Below are 27,613 nucleotides of genomic sequence, written 5' to 3'. Positions count from 1 at the left end.
AGGCTTATTAGAGGATCGCATTGTTTCTCTTGCATCACCTGAATTGAAATCAGTTGCGAGTCGAGTGTCCTGTGTGCTGCGCGTGAGGAGCATTATTTGAATGATGCGCGGAGCTGCCACCTATTTAGAGCATTCCAAATTGCTCTAAATGGTCTGCACTTATATAGCGCTTTATTAACCTTAGTGGTTTTCAGAGTGATTCCTTCACCCATTCACACACACACACACACACACACACCAATGACGGCAGAGCTGCCATGCAAGGCACTGGCCTGCCATTGGGAGCAACTTGTGTTTCAGTGTCTTGCCCAAGGACACTTCGGCATGTGGGGCGAGGAATCGATCCGCCAACCCTGTGATTAGTGGCCAACCCGCTCAAACACCTGAGCCCTTGCTCTCTTATGAGGCATTGTTTCAGCAAGGATTCTGCCATAGAAGACAGATGCCTATGTTGGCAGTAGACAGCAAGGCAGCTTACTAAGGGTTAGAACAGACCCTAAGTGTTTTTAACGGCCCAGTTCTTCAATACAAGTTCCTTTGCAAAGCTTGGATTGTATTATGACTGCTTCACAAGCAGTCCACGCAGATATCATACTGTACACTGTCCATAGCACGGTGAAACATGACGCACACATGTGCACTGAGGTATCCAACTAGTATTTGTTTACATACACCAACAATTTAAAATAGCGCAAATGGCCGCAAGAACTGGTCACATCTGCAGTCCTCATGCCTCCATGCAGCATGCCTAAGGCGCATTCACACAGATGAGCAGGGACCCTGGGCATCTTTCTCTTGGTGTCTCTTGGTTTCAGAGTCAGTAGAAAGGTCTCTTTAGTGTCCCTAAGTTTTTATAACTGTGACCTTAATTGCCGTTCCACAGGTGCATGTTCATTAATTGTTATGGTTCATTGATGAAGCTTTACAATAAAGATCTATAAATTTATTTGGATTTATACAAAATTATCTTTAAAATACAGTGTCCTGAAAAAGGGCTGTTTCTTTTTTTGCTGAGTATATATATTTATAGGCTATGTTTGTCGCAATACCACTAATAACAGTTTAATCTTCAATAACTGTGTCTTCACACATTTGCATAATAATTCGTTATTACAATAAAATGCCAAAGATGGTAAAAGAATCCATAGATACTAATAATATCTCACTGGAGTGGTTTTCAGTCTTGTAGTGGACGTCTCTCTTATATTTAAATGTGTCTCTGCTGTGACTGACTGGTTGCCAGTATGTCACAATGATCTTTGATGGGGAGAACAGAATTATTCATAACTGTTTTCAATTAAAGAAATCTTAGCATTTCACAATTAATATAAATGTAATTTCATTTTGCAGGTTGAGGCTTTAACATAACTTCAGCATTTAAGTGAGGCAAAGGGCACTTTTTCAAAGAAATATTGGTGAATGGATCGGTATCGGGCTATCGGCCAGTTACAGTGTTATTGTAACAGCTATACATTTCCTGATGGGTGCACCACTAAAGATTACAACAGAGCTAGAACATAAACCACAAGCTACCTCCCAGCTCAGCGCAAAATATAAAACTCTGTTTCTCTCCATCAATTTTACACTCTCTCTATTCATGCTTGGCTTGTCTTATGATTTTTTTTTTTTTTTTTATTCCGCTTAACAATAGATTAACACCTTGAGGTTATACAACTTTAAGGGTTGCAGTCGCATGCAACTAAAATATTTATTTTGATATTTACATTTAATGAATTTGTTGCATTTTTTAAATGCTTTATTTGACCATTTAATATTGTGACCTCTTGCTGAGGACAGGTTAAGTTACATGTACATCTAAATATAGAGCATGCATTAAAAAAAAAATTCTGATTATATAATTTCAAAATAAAAGTTTTTAATGCCCTATGTATACTCATTTCCTTTAGATTTAACTTTTTCAACATTTTTATTTTTAAGAATTTCTTGTTTTTTAACAAAGAGGACTTTTGTATGTAGGACATGTTTTGTCTCTTACCTCAACAATCAGTGAAAGACTATTAACACCTCCTTAAGAAAAACATTAAACGTCCCCCATTGTTGTTCAGCCAAGCACAACAGTTGCCTTTAATGTGGCTGTAAAATTGGCAAGATGGGTAATCCCAAGAATATACAGAATGTCATTATCAACTTTATCTGTTAATCTTCTTAGGAATTAAGAGACAAAAGAACACATTTTACACTGTTTTTGAATTTGGCCACAGTTTTGTTCACATTTTCTGACTAAATGGGAGTTACACTCAAAACACCTGCAGTTATAGAGTTTTGTTGCAGTTTGCTTCGTGTAAGCTTCTTTGTTTGACATCAAAGGATTGACACCTGAGACATTTGAAAACGTGTAACCCCCTGTTGTGAAATCTTGTGTGTGAAATGTCGCAGCAGTAATATGGTTCATTGATCGTCAGCCCGAGGCATCAGGGTGTGACGGGGCCCTTCCACCTCCCCAGCCAAACAAAAAACATCGGCAGGGAACAGTTTGTGGCAGTCTGCAGGAGTTGGAGCACAGCGGATCGTGCATCACGCACACAGACACAAAAAGACCAGTGAAGTGCATGATATGACATGTCTGGTTGAACCCTTGTGTAAGATGACTCAGATTTGAGAGAACCTAACACACAATCACACACGCTCATTGCCCACGGCTACAAACCAGGGAAGTGCATACCAGGAAGTACCTGGGCATAAAGGGATGGTTCACCCAAAAATTTAAATTCTGTCATTTACTCACCACGATGACTTTCTTCCATGAAAGACGAGTCGAGAAGAAATGTTGACTTGTTCTTCAGTATTATATTATCAGTATTATCTGTATCTCATTGAAGTCTTCAGAAATAATAAATCTACCATTTTAATGAAATCTACAGTATATAGTTGTGTATCAGTGCAATGTGTTATTTTATACTGCAAATACTCTCTGTGCTGTCTAATGTAGATTTGTACATTGACTGACTGAAATGTCCAATGGCTAGAGCACAGAGCATTAATTCCTCATCTGTCTTTTTCTGTTTTCATTCTTTCAAGAAGTTTTTTTTTTTTTTGGCTCTTGTTGGAGCTGTTTTGTATTTTGAGAGGAAATGCTACTCGGTCATGATGTCTATGTTTGTCCTTTTTCCTCCGCTCCTTTGGGTCAGAATGTCCTGCTGCAGGTTCTAAACTAAACTAGGCCAGAGGTGCTTCAGGTGACACTTACTGTTCTTGCTTTGTGTGGTTAGCAGAGATGTGTTTTAGATGGAATGCAGATGTTGTGAAATCTGTGGTAATGTAATTAAACTGGCCACCTTAATACCTTTTATTAACAAATGTCAAACATGCTTCAAATGTGACTTGGGCATTCATAATTATTATTATGCAGTTAATTAGAAATTAATATATTAATACTATAATATTTCTAAAAATGTATGTCAGTATTTGTCTTTTGATTTTTAAATAAAGTGTTAAATGAAATGAAGCAGCTGTTTTCGCACTGATGATAGACTTAAAGCTAGGGTATGCTACTTTTTTCTGCATGCTTTTCCATCTTGCGCAATTGAGCGCGAAGCCTTTTAAAGCATAGTCTTTTTACTGAGATAGCACATGCGCACTATGACTGCTTTGTGATACTCTTTGGCACAGTCAATGGCTGGTGCATGCACAACCGATGGGTAAAGATGGCTCTACACACGGACAGTCTGCACATGCTGTTTTGATGAGGAAACGTGTATTGTGCACTTTGCGCGAGATGTACCGGCACATGGAATACGAAAATATACTTTGGCCTTTGTCATTCATTTGTTATTATGAATAGTCTTACCATTTGGTTTGCATCCATCAAGTTCCATGTTTAATCAAATGATAAAAAGTACCTTTTGTTTGTAAAGTATTTAATTCACTGGCTCTGACTATTTAATATATTAAACCTTTTGGGTTGAATTTCCTGTAAAAAAAAAAAAAACCAAAAAAACCTACATTGTGATATACATTATACTATTACTGTGATATAAAATTGCTCGTATCATGATATATAATTTTGGTCATAACACCCACCGTCACTACATTCCTTTTGAAAGACAAAACGTATGTTGCTAGTGGTCCGAGAAGTGGTCCGTTACAAAATTCTAATTCATATAGTCAGTGAGTACTGACACTGACTACCACCCTTGGAGTCGCGAGTTTGAATCCAGGGCGTGCTGAGTGACTCCAGACAGGTCTCCTAAGCAAGGGAGGGTAGAGTCACATGGGATAACCTCCTCGTGGTCGCAATTAGTGGTTCTTTCTCTCAATGCGGCGCTTGGTAAGTTGTGCATGGATCGCGGAGAGTAGCATGAGCCTCTACATGCTGCGAGTCTCTGCGGTGTCATGCCCAACGAGCCACGTGATAAGATGCGCGGATTGACGTCTCGTAAGCGGAGGCAACTGAGACTTGTCCTCCACCACCCGGATTGAGGCGAGTAACCACGCCACCATGAGGACGTACTAAAAATGTATGGTTATCTTGCTGGTTATCCCTCTTCACAATTGTCAGGTTCTGATTGAGCTCAGAATGTCAGATTGTGACATTTAAGGGAATTGAAATCAATCCATTTTTACCTTTGTCTTTTTTCCCGCCTAGGAGCGACAAAAGAGATTGGATCTGCCTTGACCAGAATGTGTATGAGACACAGAAGCATTGAGAACAAACTCAAACTGTTCACCACGTAAGTCTATTTACTTATTGTTTTTTATAAGCTGATTAGATGTATTATTAATGATTATCCATTACACAACACATTACATATGTATGCATTTAAATGGTGTGTTTGTATGTTTGGCAGGGCTCTAATGGATAACTTGATCTGTCCTCTGGAAATGAAAATAGAAGAATGGAAAAAAGTTGCCAGTCAGCTGGATAAAGATCATGCCAAAGGTATCGGCCACTTTCCCTTCATGATACAATCAGAATTCAGCAGGTTTAGTATTTAGTCATGCTGTGCATAAAAAAAAGTTAATTCTGTTAGCCAGAAGGTAAAGTATCATCTTAATCCTTGAATACGGGTGTTGCAGGCTAACTAGGGTAAAAGGGATAGTTCGCTCAAAAATGAAAATTCTGTTATTATCTACTCTGCATCATGTCGCTCTAAGCATATATAATGTTTCTGTTTACGTGGAACACAAAAGGAGTTAAGAGGTACCATTTTATGCTGCCTTTTCTGCACAATGAACATGGTGGCAACCAGGAGGTGTCAAGATCCAAAAAGCACTAAACGAACCATAAAAGTAGTCCATGCAACCTGTGCACTATAGTCCAAAAGTTCTGAAGCCATATGATGGTGTTGTCTGAGGAACAGACCAAAATTTGCCATTATTCACTGAATATATTGCCTTCTGCCTTAACTCTCAAATCTAATTTATGCTAATGCTAGTTCAAAATGAATGCGTTATTGAGACATGCAATTGATTTTATAAATATACACTCAGTGACCACTTGTACACTGATTTTTTCATGTGATTATCTAATCAGCCAATCGTGTAGCAACAGTGCAATGCATTAAATCATGCAGATACAGGTCAAGAGCTTTAGTAAATGTTCACATCAACCATCAGAATGGGGCCTGGGTAGCTCAGTGGTAAAAGACGCTGTCTACCACCTCTGGCGTTCGCGAGTTGGAATCCCAGGGCATGCTGAGTGACTCAAGCCAGGTCTCCTAAGCAACCAAATTGGCCCTGTTGCCAGGGGTAGAGTCAAATGGGGTAACCTCCTTGTGGTTGCTATAATGTGGTTCGCTGTCGATGGGTCATGTGGTGAGTTGTGCGTAGATACCGCGGTGGACGGCGTGGTCTTGGTGGATTCTGAGATTCTTAGGTCAACTGAGATTTGTCCTCTGCCACCCGGATTGAGGCGAGTCACTATGCCACCACGAGGACTTAGAGCAAATTGGGTATTGGACATTCCAATTTAGGAGAAAAAGAGGAGAATGTGATCTGAGTGATTTCAAAGTATACTTGATAAATACTCAAACCAGCCCATCTGGCACCAACAATCATGCCACAGTCGAAATCACTGAGATCAAATGTTTTCCCTATTCTGATGGTTGATGTGAATATTAACTGAAGCTCCTGACCCATATATGTGTGATTTTATGCATTGCACTGTTGCCACGAATAAGTAGGTGTACAGGTGTCCCTAATAAAGTAATCACTGAGTGTGTTATGCATGTATGTATGTGTATATATATATATATATATATATATATATATATATATATATATATATAATGTATAGTGTATATGTATATATGTGTGTGTGTGTGTGTGTGTGTGTGTGTATATGTCTATATGTTTTATTTTTGGTTAACTTTTATTTTAAAGGGGTCATATAATAAAGAATCACATTTTCCTTGATCTTTTTAGGAGTTCATTGTACTATGAAAACATAATGTATCTTTAAAAACCCCTAACTTCATCTAGTCACGATGTCATAGTACAGAGGATGCTGGATAAATCCTATTATTCCCATGCACCAGAAGAAAGTCAATTGTGCGAAGGTTTGCCAAACCTTGTGTTCCTGCCGCTTTGCATATCTTTCCGAAGAATCCCAGTGTTTGAATGAATGGCTGAACTTTATTTTTAACAACATCCCTGGTAATTTCCCTGATCCCTGAGTCCGACCTTAACAATAAGAGCAGCACATTTCAGCATTGAATTGTTTTGTGAACCTTTAACAATGTAATACAGGTTTTGTAATGAGGCAAATTTGAAGGACAGGGCAGATCAAAAACGAAATAGGACTTAATAGCAAACCCGCAGCTTGCGAGCCTGCAGCAAATCATTGTTTCCCATTTACTTGGAAGTCTTGAAGGCACAGAAGCAAAAAGGGATGGTTAAATTGTAAGGGTGAGAGAGAGGGTTGGAAATGGCCATAAAACATTACATTATGACTGTTTTGATATTTTAATTGTATCTCAGGGAAATATATTACATCATTAAAAGAAAATAATATGACATGACCCCTTTTAAGACCAGCACGTCTTGTAAGCAGTACTTGGTGAACACTGTTAATTATTAAATGGCTCTCAACTCTGCAGGAGTCACTCAGACAGTTATATCACAGCACGTAATGGTTCGTTATTTATAAGAGCAATCCATTATTTGTCATATAAAAGATACGTCATTCAATAACCACCTGCAGTATAGACATGAATTGCAACTCCCCAGTAAAAACACATCTACACCCACACGATCTCAAACACGTCTGACTGAGGTCACTAAAGGGTCGTTTTATTCGACAACGTAAATGTGAATAATACTATTACAATTGTTTAAGGATTAAAAATTTGGGCTGGACTGTCTGTTAGCTGACCAATGAAAGTCGAGGGGGGTGTTCTGGAAAACTGTTTGGAAATCATTATTTTTGCAATTTTGTTTGGTGAGGCTGTTTTTCAGTTGCTCTCACTAAAAAGGCTTAAGTTTGTTTTCTTGTCCTTTTTTCCAGAATACAAAAAAGCACGTGCAGATATCAAGAAGAAATCTTCAGACACAATTAAACTGCAGAAGAAAGTTAAAAAAGGTAAAAATGACCACAGACAGGAAATTTCATAGTGCACACCTTGAGTAAATGGTTTCAAAATTGTATTACGTGAGTTGCAACAGATAAGCACACACACACACACACACACACACACACACACACACACACACACACACACACACACACACACACATCTTCTCATTTTACATCAGATCTCTTTGTCTAAACACAATAGGGCATGCCCATGCCTTCTGTTGGCACCACGCCCTGTGTTGTCATCGTACCACACCCTATTTGTCACGATACCACGCCTTATGTTGTCATGGCAACATCCTTGCCAATATTGTCTCTGCACAAAATGCACTGTGAACAGAATGTGTTTATTCAAAACATATCAGTTTTAATTTGAAGTTTGATATTTTAACTTATCTTGACGTACAAACAAACAAAACATGCTAATATAATACATGTAAATGATTACAATATATGTCAAGAACATGTCCAAGTCCCATTTTCAACTTTTATTTAATTTAAATAAGAATAATAATACAAATAATAATTATTTATACATTTCTGTTGATTCCTTGGTGAAATGTGGCCTGAATATATTTTCTTGAGATTTACTCCTTTATATTAAATAGTTCAGAGATTTTATTACCATTTGAATACATTTGCCTTCATTTTGAGGGTTTAACAAGTGAACATGAATAAGTTATCATAAGGGAAGTGGAATAGAGAGCGCAAGAGAACTGCTGGTGTTTATGCAGATGTGTTCTGTCATTATATAGTGGCTGATTACTGCTTTTAGTTATGTGTGTGTGTGTGTGTGTGTGTGTGTGTGTGTGTGTGTGTGTGTGTGTGTGTGTGTGTGTGTGTGTGTGTGTGTGTGTGGGTCGCAGTAAGAGGCTGAACAGTCACTCATCATTCACTCCCGCAGTGGTCTGTTTGAAGGGTCAACACTCCCTCTGTATTCGGCATCCACCCTCACGCAAATGCTTACTCAACATTATAGAGGGTGGATCAAATGACTTCTGAAACATCAATGTCCTAATATATGTTTATCAGTCTGTACATGTGTGTATACTTTAAAAAAAAAAAAGACTAGCTTTTAAAGAAATTAGCTGTTTTTGACAGAAGACCGTCAACAAAATTCCCCATAGCTCAAGACCACTCACATACTCGCACACGATCAGAGAGGAAAGAGATCCCCCATCCTTCCATTGGCATCATATTTCCCAACACTGTTAAACACCCTGTGTTCATACAGTGCTTATGTGGACTCACACTTCATGCCAAAGAAATCTCAGTCTTGTCTTGGGAGGTCTTTAGGAGTGATATGAGCTTTTAGATTTAACTATCACTGAATTACCAGCACATTTGCAAGAAGCCCAAAAAGCAATTTTCTGAATCGTATGACAACATTTCCCAAAGGAGCAATCAGAAATTGATAGACTGTTTAAAAGGTGGTACTACAGGTAAATAGGCTAAAATGTTCCCTTTACTTTTATCAAAAATGAAACCGTACAAATAGCAGTACCTTTAACTTTAAAATGTTCAGAATATTAAATATTCAGAAATGTCCATATTTCGAAATTCATAGATCCTACAAAACAGCTCAAATGTGATCAACTCAGTTCTTTGTAATTGTCAGACTTATTTGTCAAAAGGTACAAAACATTTCTTATTTTGCTTTGTGAATGTAAATAAACATGCTTCTTGCGCTTTGTACAATAAAATGCTCTGTAAAATGGTAATATAAATATGATCTTTAAAAACCCATCTTACAATTAATAGTATATATATTTAAAGAGGCAAAATCTAAACACAATGTATTGCATTTGCTATACCTTAAAGAGCACTTATTATGGTTTTTCAAATATTACCTATATTACGTGTTATATAGCTGTTTCTGAATGTAAAAAACTGCAAAGTTTCAAAAATCAAAGTGCACGACAAATGGAGTTATTGACTCCCAAAATAAAGAACCGATTATGAATACCTAAAAGAGTCATTAGTAATTCCAGACTTACTTCCTGTACTAACCTATGTAATTTGGTAACAAAAAACCCGCCTCTGGTCTTCATTGGCTTCTCGTCAACAGCTTTGGTCCGCCCTCAAACACTACACTAAGCGGTAGACCAATCACAACAGACTGGGACATCTGACCAATCAGAGCAGAGTAGGCTCTCTGAAAGGAGGAGTTTAGAATGAATCCTTTAGAACGGATCATTGAACGAGTCGTTTTTGACACTGGGGAAAAAAGGTATTGCTGCAATTTAAATTATGAGCAAATTAAAGTGTTTTTTGACCTTGGATGCATGTAAATCTATTGTATGAGACCTTTAAAACAAAATTAGGCTAATTTAAAAACCATAATAGGTGCTCTTTAAGGTCGCTTCAAGATGTTTATTGAAAGATTCTAATCTGTGATTTCTTTACTTGTCAATGGTGATATGAAACCTGTTATTTTTACTGGCTATTATTTTAGATGTTTTCTGAACATTTTTAGTTTTAAGAACATCAAAATGGCTGAATCCAACCAAAATCATCAATTAAGCCTGCAGGACCGCCACTTAACAGTGATCTTTAACCACGTGTCATCAAATGTGTGCCAGTTTGCGGGGAAAATTATCTTATCTTGAAACCTGTTTTACAAGGTTTGAATCATTGTATGTGTTATGGCACTTTTCCACTGCATGTTACGGTTCGACTCGCCTCAACTCTACTCGCTTTATTTTTCTGAGCTACTATCGCTGTTGCTAAATTTAAAAGTAGCGGGTTGATGTCCCGTGTCGGAAATCCAGTGACTCTGGTAGTGACGATTCTCCCTGACCAATCTGTGATCTGCAAGATTTTGACGTCACATTTAGTATCTGCTCTGCTCGCTTGGAACCTTGACCGAGGTGGTACTAAAAAAGTATCAGGTACAAGGTACTATCCACAGTGGAAAACCCCAAAAAGCCAGCAGAGTCCGGTAAAGTCGAGTTGTACCGTGCAGTGGAAAAGCCCCTGTAGAGACTGGGGGTCGAATAAAGTGTTAGTGTAAGTGAATCAGAGGCCCGTGCTTTTGTACTCTATAAACCCATCCCAGCACAGATGGTGAGAAAATGAAAATAAATATTGCCTCTACACCCATGATTGGTCTGAAAAAGCCCATCTCTTTATATATTACATTTGTGCCACTATTCTAGAGTTACAAGTCTACAGGAGCGATTTGATCAGAAGAGATTTTGATGTGGAGATTTGAAATGGCATTGCACTGAATTATTAAATCTAGTGCACATTAGTATTCCAGCACCGTAACCGCTTTGTTTGAGATGGCATGAAGAACAAGAGTGACTTGGTCTCTTAATCTTTTCCTTATCCTCACTTCTATCCTCCTTTTCTAACTATATAATATTCAGTCCAGGGCTGCATATCATCGCATCTTTATAAGGCTGTCCCCTTTTTTCTTTTTACCATAGCTGACGAAACATTGAAATATATCTTTCTTTTGCTCCACTGCAAAGCTGTCTCCCACATGTTTATGGAGAGGCGTTTGGTAATGACATCATAGCTTCCAACATCATCTAGACCTGAGGGAATGTCTCTCTGGCACACACACACACACACACTCACACACCTTTGTCTGAATGGCCCTGGGTTATTTTTCCTTCATCTCCAATTACTTCAATTGTTTAAATGAGCTTTTTTTGTTTTATGTTTACATACTGTGTAGCTGTGACTTGTTCCTCTTGGTTCTATTTCACAATCAAGTTTATGTGCTCATTGGTAATTCTTAATATAATCAATTTATATACAGACCTACTGACCTTTGCCCTTTAAACTTAAGATGTCCCCACCAATAAGCTGTCACTTCCCTACCCAGGTTTACTTTAAACCTTAATTTCAGGCCGTTTAAAGGTGTATCACACACACTCACACTCCAACATAAGGTCATTGCACTTGAGGGCCAAGGTTCATATTTCTTCCTGGAAGTTCAGAGGATTTAAATGAGTTTTGCAACACTAACAAGAAAGTGGAATTACTTAAATTCCAAAAATGCATACACAGCATTTAGAGTTACTGATCATGTTCACATGCACTTAAGAACTGTTTATACCAGGATTTTTGCAGAAAGTAGTGTTCTGATATGTCATGTAAACAAGAATGCTGATTTCCTTACACTGTTTAAGGGATTAAGAGGAAGTGGTTTAACACACTCAGGTTTCTCCCGGAGAATGTGTCTTATTGTTGTCATGTAAACGCATATGCAGCGTTCCTACAGGTTTTTGAGAAGTATGCATGTGCGTGATCAGACCAGATTGCAAACGTCATAGGATGGAGCCCAGCAACAAGTCAACACAGTGGAAAGAATTCAACATTTCTGGGAGTACAGTGGGGAAAAGTGCATACACTATATGCATATATACCAATGCAAAATTTCGACTGTCCCTCACATTTCCGTATATGCGCTAGTACATTGTGGGAACCCCAGAGTTTTACATAAGAATGACACCCCACTATTGCAGTGCAATTCAGCTACAGGTCACGATAAAAACAAACACGGCAACAACTCTGGAATGTCTCTAAATGAAGCAAAGCAACATTCTTGCAATAAACAGATTTCTAGTGTCCATGTAAAGAATAATGGGATATTTTGAATAGCTTCTATGATGCGTGTTCTATGTCCATTTAGAAAGCTTTTCTGTTGTTTACCCATTATTTACCCATAATCCGATTCTGTTATTCAATTAGGCAACAAATCCAAACACATTGTTTTCTCTAATTGATAATAAATAAAAAAATTGTTAATCACTGTGTTGAATAAAAATTATCACTGCAAATATATTTACCAATATTTTTTACCCTAAGTCTTTGGCATTTAAAGGAAAACAAAGTATTATATAAAATATATATATATATATATATATATATATATATATATATATATATATATATATATATATATATATATTATTTTTTTTTATTTTTATTTTTTCACTTTCTGATATGACAGTGGTCTTGGATGTCATACTGACACTTATTGGCTTGGATTCAGCATCTTATGTAGAATAAATCAGCTTTTATATGTAAGTGTGCCTAATTTAAAAAATACTTTTTTTTTGGTTGCTAACAAGCACCTTTAAAATAACCATACATCTTTCATGAATGTAACTTGATGAGAAGTCCAGATGATCAAGTGTCACAAAGGGCACCTGAGGTTATTGTTAGTAATAGGGACTCTGAGAGCTGTGTGTGTGTGTGTGTGTGTGTGCGTGCGTGCGCGTGCGTCGCAGCTCACACCACATCAGATTACGTCAGATCATCACCTCCAAACCCCTCCTCCCCCATTGTAATGATTGCAACCCTTTATAGGGCATCAGTTAGGCCAGTGCCAGCCTGTCTGATATTTGTTTCACAAAAATCATGCCCACTTTAGCAATTAACAAAAGTTATCAATTCAAAACTCTACAGCCTTTTCAAAGGATATTTTTGAGTGAATCTCAATTTCTTTACAATTTAATAATATATATATAAATTGTCTGCATTTTCTAATTTAATTCAAAGATCAATCTATCGATCGATCTATCTATCAAACTATCTTTCGAACTATCTATCAATTGATTTATCAAAGCAATTTGGATTATCATTCCGAAGCAATGGTATCATTTGTTCAATCATTCTGTCTTGCTAGACATCAATTTATCTAGCTAGCTTCGAAACATCTTAATTTATATATGAATTTAATTTGGTCTGTCTGACATATTGAGGTGTTGTTATTGAAAAACCCATATCGTTCGACCACATCTTCTGTGTGTAGTACTACTGAATGTGAGGGCTGCCTCAGTGACAGCTGGGCACTAAATGAAACACAAGGAGTTATGCACACCATGCAGTCCACCTGTGCGCTATTACCATAGATCTGTCCAAAGCAAAACACTGCATCCATTATGTTTGAACTACCCTACAAAGACAAAATGGCAACTACGCCAGCACTGAAAGAGAGAAAAAGGGCTTCAACGTTTTGTTTGGCCAGACAAATGTGTCGTACATACACGTGCCGTTTTCTCTGAATCTAAGCGTGGTTGAGCCAAACCCATCTGTCATAGGACAGATCATAGTCTACGAGACCTGATTTCGATCAGAGCTCATTTCTGACAAAATGTGTAGCTGCTGCATTTTGCCTTTGCATTGCCATGAATATGAATGTCCAAGAGATCATCAGAGAGGCTGTTAGAATGGTTACTAACATCAAAGATGTGATTTTGCAGGGTCGATTTCCATGGATTTGAACTTTTGCAAAGAATAGGCTGTAATGCCACCTAGTATTTGTAAAAGACATAAACGTTCTGACAGAAAGTTGGCCAGGTTGGAGCTGTTCAGGTTGTAGTCCAAAAATCATTAAGAGAATTAGCGTTTTTGAGCCATTGGTTCCGTCTGGAATTTCCTATGTTTTTCTAATGGCAGTTTTAGATGTATGAGTAAAATAAGGTCTGTGGTAAACATTACTTGAAGATTCTTGGATGTTTTGTTCTACAACATAAATTACACATGGTCATACCTCAAATGTAAATTTTTAAGCTGCATTGAAGCAAAAAACTAAATCGGGGTGACTTCAAAATACGCGCTACGCTGTGTTGGAAGATACAGAGAAGAGAGACGTGTGTCGAGCACTTGTAGAGGAAAGAGGAAGATTCTGTTCTTTCGTCACAATGCTAAAACCTGTCCTGGTGAGTGACTTCATTTACCACAGACCTTATTTTACTTGTTGTAAAGGGATCGATGGAAAGGAGGCGGTGAGAACCGGCTTGATAATATAAATAATAGTTTTAATGATAAACTTAAAAGACAAACACACACGACGGACATGTCCTTAAACGATCTCTCTCTCTCTCGCACGATCCTCTGCAGTCGACCCTTATCCCTCACGGAGACTTGATTAGCCTAATACGGGACCGGGTGTGTAGGATCACGACCCGGTCGCGCCCTCCGCCCTGCCACATTCCTCCCTCGTTCTCCCAGGCTGGGGAGCCCCCAGTATGACGTACACCCCCCACCCCCTCTTTCCCTGGGGAGGGCGTGCCCTAAGCCCCGTCTGCCGGCAGGTCATCCCCGTCTACCTGGACGAGGGAGGGGACAAGGGGAGGGAAACAGAAATAATTAAACTGGGGGGGGGGTACTTCCTGTAACAGTGTAGTATCCCCCCAAAAAACACTGTACAATTTAAAAGAGAGGGAAAAGGACAATGCAGAGTGGCAGTGAGAGAGAGAGAGGAGAGAGAGATGAAAAAAAAACTCTTACTCGCTAGTTCTCCGATACGCCGTAGCTTGTTCCTCCTCAACCCTCTCAGGCGGACAACAGCCGCGCCTCTCCGGGCGGATCAGAGGCAGACCTCCAGCAGCGGCCAGGGGCGGGGGGAGACCCCTTCTGTTACCCAAGAACGCCCTCCGCCCTGCCACACTTATAAATCTAAAATTGCCTTTTTAAAAACAAAAACAAAAAAACACATGAAACTCCCAAGAAAACCCATGTTGATTTAGCTTTCAGGGTTCACCTACAAATTGATGTTACCGATGAACAGCCCTTCCTAGATCTATCCCATGAACACTTGAGTTTTTGCATCAACTTTTTGTTGTGGCAAAAAATTATCAACCAACCATTATCACTGCGTAAGAGACACTCTGACTCAAACAGTCTTTTAAAATTATTTATTCTTGCAAGAAGGACCCGGTCATTACACAGGAGTTGATCTGTGCCGTGAGTGGGACCCAGAGGGGAGGGCTGACTTGTATTTTATACTCTTTTATCCCAAGGTTTCTCAACAAAAGCAGATCCTCCCCCTCTGCATCCCTCAGACACAGAGGCATTCCCCTGTAATGACTATTACTGATCAATGAGTATCAAAATTTCTACAACATTTTCAAATTGCATTCTGATGTATGTGACAAAGTACTTAAGCCTGATTCGTAGAAATGGTTGAACATGTGCTTTTGGAAAAACTGTTTTCCAAAGTCAGAATGTCTCCTGTTCATACTTTCATGAAACGATACAAACCCTTGTCAGTAACCAGTGAAATGTTGCTGTGTTTGTATAGGTAAAGATGATGTGCGCATGCAGTTGGACAGCGCTCTTCAGGACGTCAACACGCGCTACGCTGTGTTGGAAGAGACCGAGAAGAGAGCCGTGTGTCGAGCACTTGTAGAGGAAAGAGGAAGATTCTGTTCTTTCGTCACAATGCTAAAACCTGTCCTGGTGAGTGACTGAGTACACTTAAGATTGTTCGTATGTCAAGGATGTCAGTTTTACTTGTAATACAATTTGTCCACAGAAGTTCCTTGAAATTTAAATGTATTCAATTTGCTAATTTGTGTTACAGTAATGTCTTTGCATTAGGGCTACCAAAGGTTTTCCTAGTCGACTAGTAGGCGTTATTTTAAGTCATTAGTCGTCATACATTTATGATATTAATTTAATTAAATATATATATGTTGGGGGGCATCAGAAAATGGTGAGTTCCAGGGCTGAGAAAGAATGTTATAAGTAACATTGCTAACACTGTTCTACATTACAGAGTAATACTAAACCATTATAATGAGCCTTTAAAATAAACATTTGCAAGCGCACGCACGAAGCGAGCCACAGCAACACCGGCAAAAGCAGTAATGATTCGGAATGTGTCAAAAAACCAGCAAGAGACTGTCTGAACATTTTGTTAATTTATAGAGAAATGGACATTAGGGTTGTGCCATCAGACGATGATCTCTGGGATAGACGATGGTCAGAGTGATCACCAATAGCTGATGGCTTTGACGATGTCAAGACGATATTTGGCTCTTTTCCCATGAATTAAATTATTATTATTATTATTAGGCTATTATTATTATCAAATGAATATTACAAATAATTTGCCCGTAGAGACACAGACACGCACTTGAAGAAACACACTTTATTATATTTTAAAGAACAGATGACGGAAAAGCCACCTATGCGCATGTCTGACGTGCTGTATGTACGGAGGCGTGCAGTCTCGTGGAACACACGCATGTAAAAGGTTCTAACTTTTTCTTTGTTTCTTTTATTTGGCAAGAATAGTATCATCTATGAAATAAATAATACAAAAACTGTATTATTTGTCATTTATTTAATGTCATGAAAGAGGCAGCAAAATGAATCAAGGTGTCTTGCTTTATTGTGTAGGCTTAACCCTAACCCTGCTTAAAGAAAATTACCCCATTGTACCACCTAGCGTCCATCCAGCGGTAATACAGCTGTTCGTTGGTTACCCGTAGAATTATTTTTTTCTGCAAACAACCGACCAATCAAAACTTGGTCGACCAAGACTCTTCTCATCGACTAATGTCTGGTCAACTATTAGGAAACAATATGCATAAGAAGTAATTTTTTATGGGAGAAAAATTAAGCCTGTTTTAAGGCCATTACAATTTTTGCACTGTGAAATCATTTTCAGGATATTTTAATGTGAATAACGGTTTTGATCTTCATTAATGCTATCTCACTTTGTTGTTCTTGGTATTGTCAGGATGAAGAAATAAGCATGCTTGGAGAAGTCCATCATTTGCAGACGATTCTAGAAGATCTTGGTAACCTGACAGCTGATCCCAACACTTTGCCCCCTGCTAGTGAACAGGTAGGTACATATTACCAAATTATTGCTGCTCTCTGAGCTGGAGAGAATCTTGCGCTCTCTAACACTTTGTATTGTTCTGCTTCTCCAGGTTATTCTTGATCTTAAAGGCTCAGACTACAACTACTCGTATCAGACTCCACCTGCGTCTCCTAGCAACACGCTGTCACGCAAGAGCAGCATCAGTAGGTGAGTACAGTGTCAAGATCAGAGTGAGAAATAACAGGTAAAACAAAATCAATTGAAAAGAAACAAAGACAACAACAGAGCATTATTATAAATAATCTGTCCAATCTCTATCTTAGTAACTACACCTCTGTGCGTCATGTTCCCTCTCTGGACTCCATCTCCAGTGCAGTGGATGGGCTTCATCTGCGAGCACCTGATGCATCACAGGTATCAGTCATTTACCACAATACGACTGTCCAAATCATTGCGATTCCTTGGCTCCTTGCAGACCTGGTCCATTTTAGTATGTAAATCTTAACAAACCTAAATTGTTTGAAGAATTATGGCATATCACATCATTTTCTTCACAGAAGACATGCACAACACAACAATGCTGCCCTGCAAATGCAAAATGCATTAACCATGCATTTTGTCAATATTTAGTTAGAACTGAAAGAAGGTCTCTAAGATCAAATCTGTCCTGAGATAGAGACTGATTTAGCTCAACTATGCTCAGATTCAGAGATAATGAACAAAGCAATAATTAGTGATCTAGCTGAATCATCATGGCAAAAGGGGTAGATGTTTGATTCTCCCATATATAACCTCTCCATGATTTGAAATGAAGCACCCATAACTGCAATGTAACTAACGCTTTATTATGGATAAAAAGAAAACAAAGACCGTTCATCAGCATGTGCACGCCGAGGCCAGTTGTAGTCTTAAAGCTGTCTTTTATATCAGTCTCTGTGTTGTTAACCTGTCACGTTCATTTTGAGCGTGCCACACGCGTGCAGCTGATCAGATAGTAAGTGGCATCAAGACAAGCGCTATGTATTCTTTTTCTCTTCCTTATCTAGCCTTTGGTGGATTTACAACGTATCTAATATAGCGTTTGCAATATTTTCAGCAAAATCTCGATTTATTGATTAAATTGTTTTTTAAATAAAAATCAGATCAAATGCAAATTCAAATTAATTGGAAAAACTGCCCAGCCTTAATGTCAAGCTACAAAAATTACATAAAAATAAGCATAGAAACACCATTAAAGTAGTCCATGTGACTCGTGCATCTTATCCAAAGGCACTTGAAGACATAAGATATCTCTGTGAATTGCAAAAGGCTGTGTTTGAGTAAATATATAGTATGCATTAGTGAATAGTGCAGCTCTGTTGACACTCAAACATGGCACGCACAGGCTGGTGTTGCGGTGCAATTTATGAGCGCTCCGCAGGAATGTCTCAGATGTTGATGCTCAATAGTTTGGTTCGCTTATAACATGCATTGAGAAAGGCACCTGAGGAGCCTTTCATCAGATTTTGAATAATAAGCTAATTAAACTACTACTAGTCCACACACTTGCAGGACTTCCTGGAGTGTTCCGTCCGTCAAAATAAAAGCCAGAGAATTTTAGAGAATTTACAGTGCATGGCTGAAGGTGCTTCTTTTCTATTGAAGACTTTAACTGGAATTACTGTTAATTTTGCTGCTACATTATCCAGTAGACTAGTTATCAATAAAGTTTTTCTTAATAGGCTATTCTGTACATTTATATTGAAATAATGTGTAGATAGAGGTTTGTGTTTCTTTACATATAAAAGAGTATCCTCAATTAGCATCAAACAGTGAAGTATAGATATTCTAAACTTGTTATAAAAACAAAACAACTCTGGTAATTGATCAGGATTGGTATTGTAATCTGATCAGGAGAGAAAAAGTGGTATCGGTGCATCCCTAATTGGACCTAGTGTGTACAAGAATGCTCTTTAGTTGAATGTCACTCAGATCCACCCAATTCTTCTCAGAAAATCAAGTATGGCTAAAGCAGTGTGCCATCACGGCCATCAGTCCATCTAACCTCAGGCTTCTCTTATTCCATCCCTATCTTCCCCTCATTTTCAATCTCTCAGCGTTCTCGCAGTCCTCTCCTCCTGGTAGGTGGGGAGGAGGGCACTCGCTCGCTAAGTGAGGGGAATTCTCCCACAATTCCTCGCTCCGGCCACCGTGGCCCTCATCTGCGCCACAGGAGCACTGTGAGCATACACTCAGTGTAGTGCTTTGTGTGCTTGACTGTGAATGATGTATGTGGTTGCATGTACTTTTGTACACATGTGTATTTGTGGAGGTTGAATTTGTGGTTGGTGTAAGCAGATAGCTCCCTCTACAGGCCAAAATAGTGGGACACCTTTTGATAACATTACATGATAAATGCTTCAAGACCCATCATTCACACACATTTGTTCTTGTGTTTTGGAAGTCAGTTTGGTTTGTTCGCATGAAACTGCTTGTATAATTTTCTGTAGTATTATAATATACAATAAAATGCAGGGAAAATTAGAATAAAACAAATATCTGATGTTATTGAAATAGTTCTCTGGAATACTTGAATCTGATTGGTTAATTGTGGCATTCTGCAGTTAGATATTTGTATAATGAGCACTAACTGTATAATTGTTGCTCCAGGCAACCGATTCCCTACTTAGCTCTGGTAAACTCTTTCTCACACAATAAAAAAAGTTTAAACAAAATTTTCATGTGCTTAAAATATACATTAATTTGGAATTTTAGTGTGTTGGGGTCCTGTTTTGAAATGATTCATTACACTTAACAATTAAAAAAAACTGGGGCCTGACTACCAACCTTGTAGTCGCAAGTTCGAATCCAGGGTGTGCTGAGTGACTCCAGCCAGGACTCCTTAGCAACCAAATTGGCCTGGTTGCTAGGGAGGGTACAGTCACATGGGGTAACCTCCTCTTGGTCACTATAATGTTGTTCGCTCTCGGTGGGGCACGTGGGGAGTTGTGCGTTGATGCCGCAGAGAATAGTGTGAAGCCTCCACACATGCTATGTCCACAGTAACGTGCTCAACAAGCCACGTGATAAGATGGGTCCTCCGCCACCCAGATTGAGGCGAGTCACTACGTCACCACGAGGACTTAAAGCGCATTGGGAATTGGGCATTCCAAATTGGGGAGAAAATAAAAATAAATTGAAAATAAAAACCTGCATGCTGTTTTCAAACTCACCAGCATGCTCATGATTTACCATTCACAAAATCATCATTAACCTTTAAATATTTTATTAATATTATTTTATTATTATTTATTTTTAAACCCTTGTGGCTATGTCATGGTCTTTTTGTTTGTTATTGTTGCCTGTACTAGGTTGAGATCGACTAAATTTGTTCGCTCTTGTTATAGGAGAAGAGCAGTGTTAACAGTCAACCATGGCAAGGTCAGATCACTCCTGGCACAGAAAATGGGACCTCCATGCCCCCTCCACAGAAACCTTACAGCGGGCATGAGGAGAGAGCCAGGACACTGTCCACCTCAGGAAAGGTACACATTAATTTCCATTAATGTCTTGTTGCTTGTCTTCTAAAGTTCCTTAATCTGAAGTCTTTCAGAACCAAAAATAGAAAGCACACCTAAAGCTCCAGCAAAAGTACGGAGAAGTTCTTCGTCGTTCAGAAGTAAAAAAACAGTTGGAAACAGCTGATCAACGGTATACTGTTTGGGAACATTCAGACACCTGCCACACTGCTGTGGGAGGCATTTAGATGTACATTTAAATATGAGAACGTATGAGAATGTAAAACATCAACTAATATGACATTAAAATGACTTTGATAAGTAATATTCACACAAGATCAGTAAAAGAAGCTGTTTGAACCACTCGTCTATGATTTAAAGTAATATATGCTATAGATAATGTGTAATTCTTCTGTCAACTGTAGGAGATTTTATAGATCTATAGAGTTGGAGTAATATATAGTTCAATTAATGTGTGGTCTCGTGTGTGTGTGTGTGTGTGTGTGTGTATTGCCTATTTTGCAACAGCTTCAAATTTGGCCAATTCAGTCTGAATTTAGAGCCAGAACTCTATCTGTCTTAAACCATTTGATCCTACTGGAATAATTGTGATTGACTCCACACTTCTTTTGTTGAATTCTGATTGTCTCTTGCCACTATCTGTAGCCACAGACAGCCAGAGAGCAGCTGAGTCTTACTCTTGGAGGTGGGTTTAATTCAGATGCTCCTCGAACCAGTCAAGATTCCCTCCACTGCTCTAGTGGATACAGCACACAGACAACTACACCATCCTGCTCGGAAGACACAATACCTTCACAGCATGGTCAGTATGCATGCAAATGCACACATGCATGAGGTTTTTCCCAACATATTTATTTATTTACTTTTGTAGATTTTCATCTTCACTCACACTCATTGAGATCATAAAAATTAGTTCACCAAAAAAATACTTCATCATGTTCCAAAACCGTATGGCTTTTTCCACCCATGAAACACAAAAGGAGGTGTTTGGCAAGATGTTGGCATTCTCTTTCATTACACCTTTTTTAGGGCCAGAGCATCGATGGTGTGAGGACCCTATTGGTCTTCTAGGAGTTTATTATTTTTTCCCCAAATGAATCGCATTTATGAGGGCCTAAACATACTCAAACTCATGAAACTTTGCACACGCATCAGAAGATCTGATCAGAATTAGGTGTGCCAAAGTGGCTCAATAGCGCCACCTTCAAACTTTCAGCAATGTGCACTTTACGCTACATTTCACCTACACGTATGAAAATCGATACACATCTGTAAAATGCCAATACCTAAAAAAAAAGTATCTTAAGTCGCCCTAAACTCAACAGGAAGTCAGCCATTTTGATTTATCTCTTCAATTTTTGCTCAGTTTTTTTTCCATTTCCAGGCCTCCTACTTTTATGAACTCCTCCTAGAGATTCATCAGATATTCTAATCTAAAGGCCTTGGCGATGCTAAATTGCAAAGCTTTTGAGTTTTCACTGCACGCCGTGGCCGTGACGGTCTGACAAATTTCGATGTCTCGCCATGAAATAGGAAGTTGTTATAACTCATAAATACAAGGTCCAATCTGCCCCCATCTTCACATGTTTGATAATAGTCCCGGCCTGAATACATCAACGTGCCAATATTCAGTTATAGTCGTAGCGCCACCTACCGGCGACACTGTGTACACTGTGATACACTCTTAACAACATATAAATGCTAAAGAAAATTGGAGTGACATTCCCCTGGCACAGCAGCCCCAAAGTGCACCAGGGTGCGAGGGCCCAATCATCACTGCTTGCAGCTTTAATTTGAATTATTATTCAATGAAAGTGAAGGGTGACTTAGAATAACATATTGCTTAACATCTCCTTTTGTGTTTCATTAAAGAAAGTGACAGAAAATTCACTTTTTAACTGAACTCTCCCTTTCATTTATTTTGAATTTACTGTAGTTTTCTTTTTCTTTTGAATCTCTGCTTTGTGCAGCATTTTTCTGAACACCATCACCGTTTTATGCTTTGCAACTTTTACATAGTTTCTCAACTGATACAGTAATCTAATTTGTGGTTTGGGTACACATCAAATGTGCCTTTGTGGCATAGTATGCTAAAATCACAATCTTAGATTGCTGTCCAAAGTGAGTGTTTTGGGCCTTTCTATATTTGTTAAGTGTACTTTATTGTTCTTTTACAGCGGTAAGAAAAGAACCTCCTCTATATGGTAGGTTTCATTGCATAGACTTGAATCCTCTCATTGTGTCCATATTGAAGTAATAGTCATGTGTTTAGGGATCCAATGCCATATTGCAGGCATGCATTTGTTGAGAGAGTGTTATGTATATGCTTAATATTTGGATGTGTGTAATCATGAGATTCAAACTCTTTTATCTCTCATTGGTTATCAAGTCTGTTATCCATCTTCTCATATTCTCCAAGGGTAACAGAAAGATAACACACCCTCATACAGAGCTTTTGTGAGTCATTTTTAGGAGGTGATCCAGTTAAGATGTGTCTTCATCATTCTAAATATGTGAAATCCGCTTTATCCACATTTATTTATTTATTAAGTCAAATGAAATCAAAATAGGGAGTTTTGTGCTTTTTAGTCCATGGTCAATTAGCTATGAAACCATCTGTATGCTAGTGTACTCCTACATTTAACATATTTAAAATATGCCACCTCTTGCAGGATAACAAACCAAAAATATTGAAGGCTTATCTTGGACTACATAGATTTTTGTCCAATAAAATGCTCTCTAGAATGAAAATGTCCCTCCCCCAAATACCACCTGCAACCGACTAACAGGTAGCAAATCATGGTTCGTGGCTATGACATAAAGCCAATTGGCTATTAAAAATTAATAAGTAGCATAGCCAAACTTGCTGTTTCACTAGGAAATATGTCAGCACAAGAGAGAAAACTGCACTCGCCCATCCATTTCATTGGGTCTTTGAATTGTATAAGTGATATCATTCTAATTGGTGAAGACAACAAAGATTGGTTAAGCTTGTTCAAAATGCACAACATTAACACGTTGCCACTCTGTCTTTCTCTCTATTGCTCTTTTAGATTATGACTATATCTCTCTGCATGGTGGAGAGGACTGCCACAGTCAGTCCGATTTTGATAAGTCATCCACAATCCCTCGCAACAGCGACCTGAGTCTCAATTACCGCAAAATGTTTCAAAGCAAGCGTCCAGCGTCCACCGTCAGTCTGTTGATGGATCCGGAGCCTATCGGGCCGCACACAGCCACTATTCGCCGCAAACCCTCCAGTAAACCCAACATCCGTCGTGGAACCATCAGTGGAGGAGTGCCCATACCCATCTCAACACCACAGGTATTTCATTTTCAGAATTCCAAAGTTAAAAAATTCTATCAGAGTCTCTACAGGATTATTAAAGGATTCAGTCTGCATGAAAATAGAAATTCCCAAAAGCATGCTAATGGGAATGTATTTATTTATAACTCATTGACCACATCCACACTAATCTGTTTTTGATTGAAAACTCCTTTTCAGTTTTCTAATGCTATCATTTTCCAAAGTATACAGTCATGGAGAGTGTTTTCAGGGGAGGAAACGCCAAATCTAATATGGATGAAACATAGTGAAATCAATGTGTTTTCGAACGAAAGCGTATTATTGTGGGCGTAGGAATAGGATTCCAACATGAAACCAAAATTAGATCTTTTACAACACATAGTTTCCAACAGCACTGTTATGATTCCCACTAAGACAAATGCCCCTTTGTTAAATCAAAACAAATTTAAAATGATTATTTCAGGATTTTAAGACTCCTATAGTTCCCGCTGTAATTTCATTGAATTGTCTACTAGCGAGATTCAAGAATGAACCCTTATGTTCTGTTCATCATTAAATCAGATTCCAGTTGATCCCGGTCAGAAGTGACTGGAAACCATAAACGTGAAATTGTTATGAAAGAAATGTAACAACTCTAAATTAAATAATGTAAAGCATTTACATTTGGCATTTAGGGTGGGTTTATGGGGTATTTAGACCATATAATTATTTTAAATGTACTAACTTATTTACCTACACCGATCAGCCACAACATTAAAACCATCTGCAGAATATTGTGTAGGTCCCCCTCGTGCCACCAAAATGGCACCAACGCACTTCTCACCACAATCGTACAGAGCGGTTATCTGAGTTACCAGAAAGTTAGTTGTTAGTTCAAACCATTCTGGTCAATCTCTTTTGACCTCTCTCATCAACAAGGCATTTCTGTCCACAGATCTGCCACTCACTGGATGTTTTTTGCACCATTCTGAGTAAATTCTAGAGACGGTTATGCTTGAAAATCCCAGGAGATCAACAGTTACAGAAATACTCAAACCAGCCCATCTGGCACCAACAATGCGATTATCTAATCAGCCAATCATGTGGCAGCAGTGCAAATACGGGTCATCAGTTCATGTTCACATAAACCATCAGAATGGGGAAAAATCATCTCAGTGATTTGGACCATGGCATGATTGTTGGTGCCAGACGGGCTGGTCTGAGTATGTCTGTAATCTCCTGGGATTTTCACGCACAACATTCTCTAGAACAGGGTTCCCCAATTAGTTTTCACCAAGGGCCAAATTCTGTAAACAATACAAAGTCAAGGGCCACGGCCATCGATGTAATGACACATTTTTTGTGCTGCTATTATTATTATTATTATTATTTATTCATATTAAAAGAGTCATGCATAAATATTTGTATTAGTAGCCTGTTTTATTTATTCAAACAATTATGAACATTTTGTGTGTATAAAGATACACAAAACTACACAACTTTACCTTTAATGAACAATCTAGATCTCCATGTCCTTCATGTGAGTCAACTGTTCCTGCTGATCTCCAGACGGGATCTCGTACTCTTTCCCTAATTACAGATTCAATAATTAGACATATTAGCATTAATTTTGTTATTGTTCTTAAGGAAAATATCATTTCAATAAAGAAAAGACCATGAGCTAATGTTTTCTTGTAAATTATTAACAATGTTATTCTTAATGTTCACTATTCCTTGTGTATTTGTATCACAGTACCTTGTGTTATATTATCCAGGGATTAATCCAAACATTATAAAAAGATTAGTTGGCTTCAGGAGTCCGTTTGGAATATACTCGTAGCAAAATACATGTACAAATATAAATAGGATGTATATTTATGCAACTGCTCATTTCTCAGCACACTCACAAATAAACAATGATTATTTGCTCCTCAGAATGCATCAACACCATGGAAAGAACACAATGAAACAGTTACGCTTTAACGGCAGTCAATATTGTTATCTCTAACAGCTGAATGTGCGGGCATGAGAATGGTATAAATGTTTGTAAAACAACAACAGCGCCATGTATACATACAAAGTCATGGAAAATGACAAAAACCTAAATATCTTGGAAAATAATTATTTGTCCTGGAAAATATTTAAGTTTAATAAAACTGTGTGGCTAGCATGGTTTTTAGTTACATGTACAAAAACATGGGAACAATCGGGACTCGGGATAGGTGTCAAATACACAAATAATATGATGTTAACAGACCAGCGAGCCGGAGGGGGAATGTAACAAACTCTGGTTCGGTCCAAGCAATCAAGTCATGTGTGAAAGCCCCATAATTGTCACCTGGGTGGGGAGATATCCCCATATTTGGGACTAAAAATTATGTTTGCCTAGCTGCCCAAATAATCAAATTAAATCTGAGATATTTCCTAGTGTGATTAAACAAATGTCTGTAGTTTAATTAATTAAATATATAATCTGCATGTGCTGCCCACTTCCATTCAGTAACCACAATATAGGCAAAAAAAATATCCTGGAAATGTTCTGGAAAAAAGATTGGGAACCCTGCTACTGTTTGAAAGCTTAATGTCTCAAGAATCAACGTGTGAGGTCCATTTATAAAAAATTAATACAAAAAACCCCCACATATATAAGTATATACACTAGATGGCTGCAGAGAGCTACTTATTCATCCCTGGTTGAAAGGAAGTTCTGCATTTAGAAATATATTTAAACATTATTAAAGACTACTTTTGTCAAAGTTTAGCATTTTTTTTGATTTGCTTGAGGTTGTTTTTGCATACCTGAAATTAGTAGAATAATAAGTAATAACCTATTGTATACCCTATTGTAACAAGATAAATGTGTGTACATGTAACCAAACGTCCCCACAAGGATATTAAAACCTGAGATCACTTAACTTGTGGGTCTGAGCCAGTGGTCCCCACGAGAGAAATGGCTTCGGGTTTGGTTTAGGTATAGGGTTAGGGGATAAAAAATATTGTTAGAGCGGTATAAAATCCATAAAATGGGAGGACGTCTATGGAGATTCCCCACAATTATATAAACATGTGCGTATGTGTGTTGTGTATTGCACATTTGATATTTGGTTGACTCACCCCTTCATGTCTGTGAATGGTTTGTTTCTGCATTGTTGCTGTGTTTTAGATTTTTTATAATAAATTATGGAGAAAATAAATCTCTAATTCTTAGTGTTTCCCATTCATTTCCTATGGCAGTCACTTTTGACCAGGAACAGTACAAGTGTAACTGAGCGAATCAACTGTGTGTGTTCAGATAGCAAATGGACGAAAAGTCACCAAGTCTCGTACCCGTCAGATAAAGGAAAACAGTTTTTTTGAAGAAAGAAAATTGATTTCGGCAGTGCTTGAGTGTTAAATTGAATAAAATGAATAAAAGATTGTGTAGTAATTTCAGTTTATCTAGTCAGATCTTATTTGATTTATTAGGATTGGTTCCGGTGTAAATATTCAAATAGGAATGCAGTAAAAAAAATTTAGGAGTCCTGTATTTATTACTTAAGGTGTTTTACACATTTTGGATGTATTTGCATAGCTGTTCTATTGTTTTATAATACATTTTCATGCACACAGAAATTGGCTAGATGTACCTTTATTGACTTGTGCAGTATTAAATATGTTGTCAAATTAACCTGGAAAACCATTGTCATTCCTGCTCTTAG

General features: G+C 38.1%; 1 protein-coding gene across 1 annotated transcript in view; it reads left to right on the top strand.

Annotated features, from left to right (window-relative positions):
* The window catches only part of LOC127654232 (protein MTSS 1-like), a 73,771-nt gene that overhangs the window by 42,430 nt on the left and 3,728 nt on the right, over positions 1-27,613 (top strand). Inside the window, exons 4-13 of the mRNA XM_052141327.1 lie at positions 4,607-4,691; positions 4,809-4,900; positions 7,466-7,540; positions 15,579-15,736; positions 17,025-17,132; positions 17,221-17,318; positions 17,435-17,525; positions 20,498-20,635; positions 21,275-21,431; positions 23,683-23,954. Of these exons, the coding sequence (XP_051997287.1) occupies positions 4,607-4,691; positions 4,809-4,900; positions 7,466-7,540; positions 15,579-15,736; positions 17,025-17,132; positions 17,221-17,318; positions 17,435-17,525; positions 20,498-20,635; positions 21,275-21,431; positions 23,683-23,954 (1,274 nt within the window). The remainder of the gene's footprint in view (positions 1-4,606; positions 4,692-4,808; positions 4,901-7,465; positions 7,541-15,578; positions 15,737-17,024; positions 17,133-17,220; positions 17,319-17,434; positions 17,526-20,497; positions 20,636-21,274; positions 21,432-23,682; positions 23,955-27,613) is intronic.

This window comes from Xyrauchen texanus, chromosome 13 (assembly GCF_025860055.1).
Source record: "Xyrauchen texanus isolate HMW12.3.18 chromosome 13, RBS_HiC_50CHRs, whole genome shotgun sequence".
In the NCBI taxonomy this organism is placed as follows: Eukaryota; Metazoa; Chordata; class Actinopteri; order Cypriniformes; family Catostomidae; genus Xyrauchen; species Xyrauchen texanus.
The sequence above is the reverse complement of the archived record's forward strand: the minus strand, read 5'-3'. Positions and strand labels throughout refer to the sequence as shown.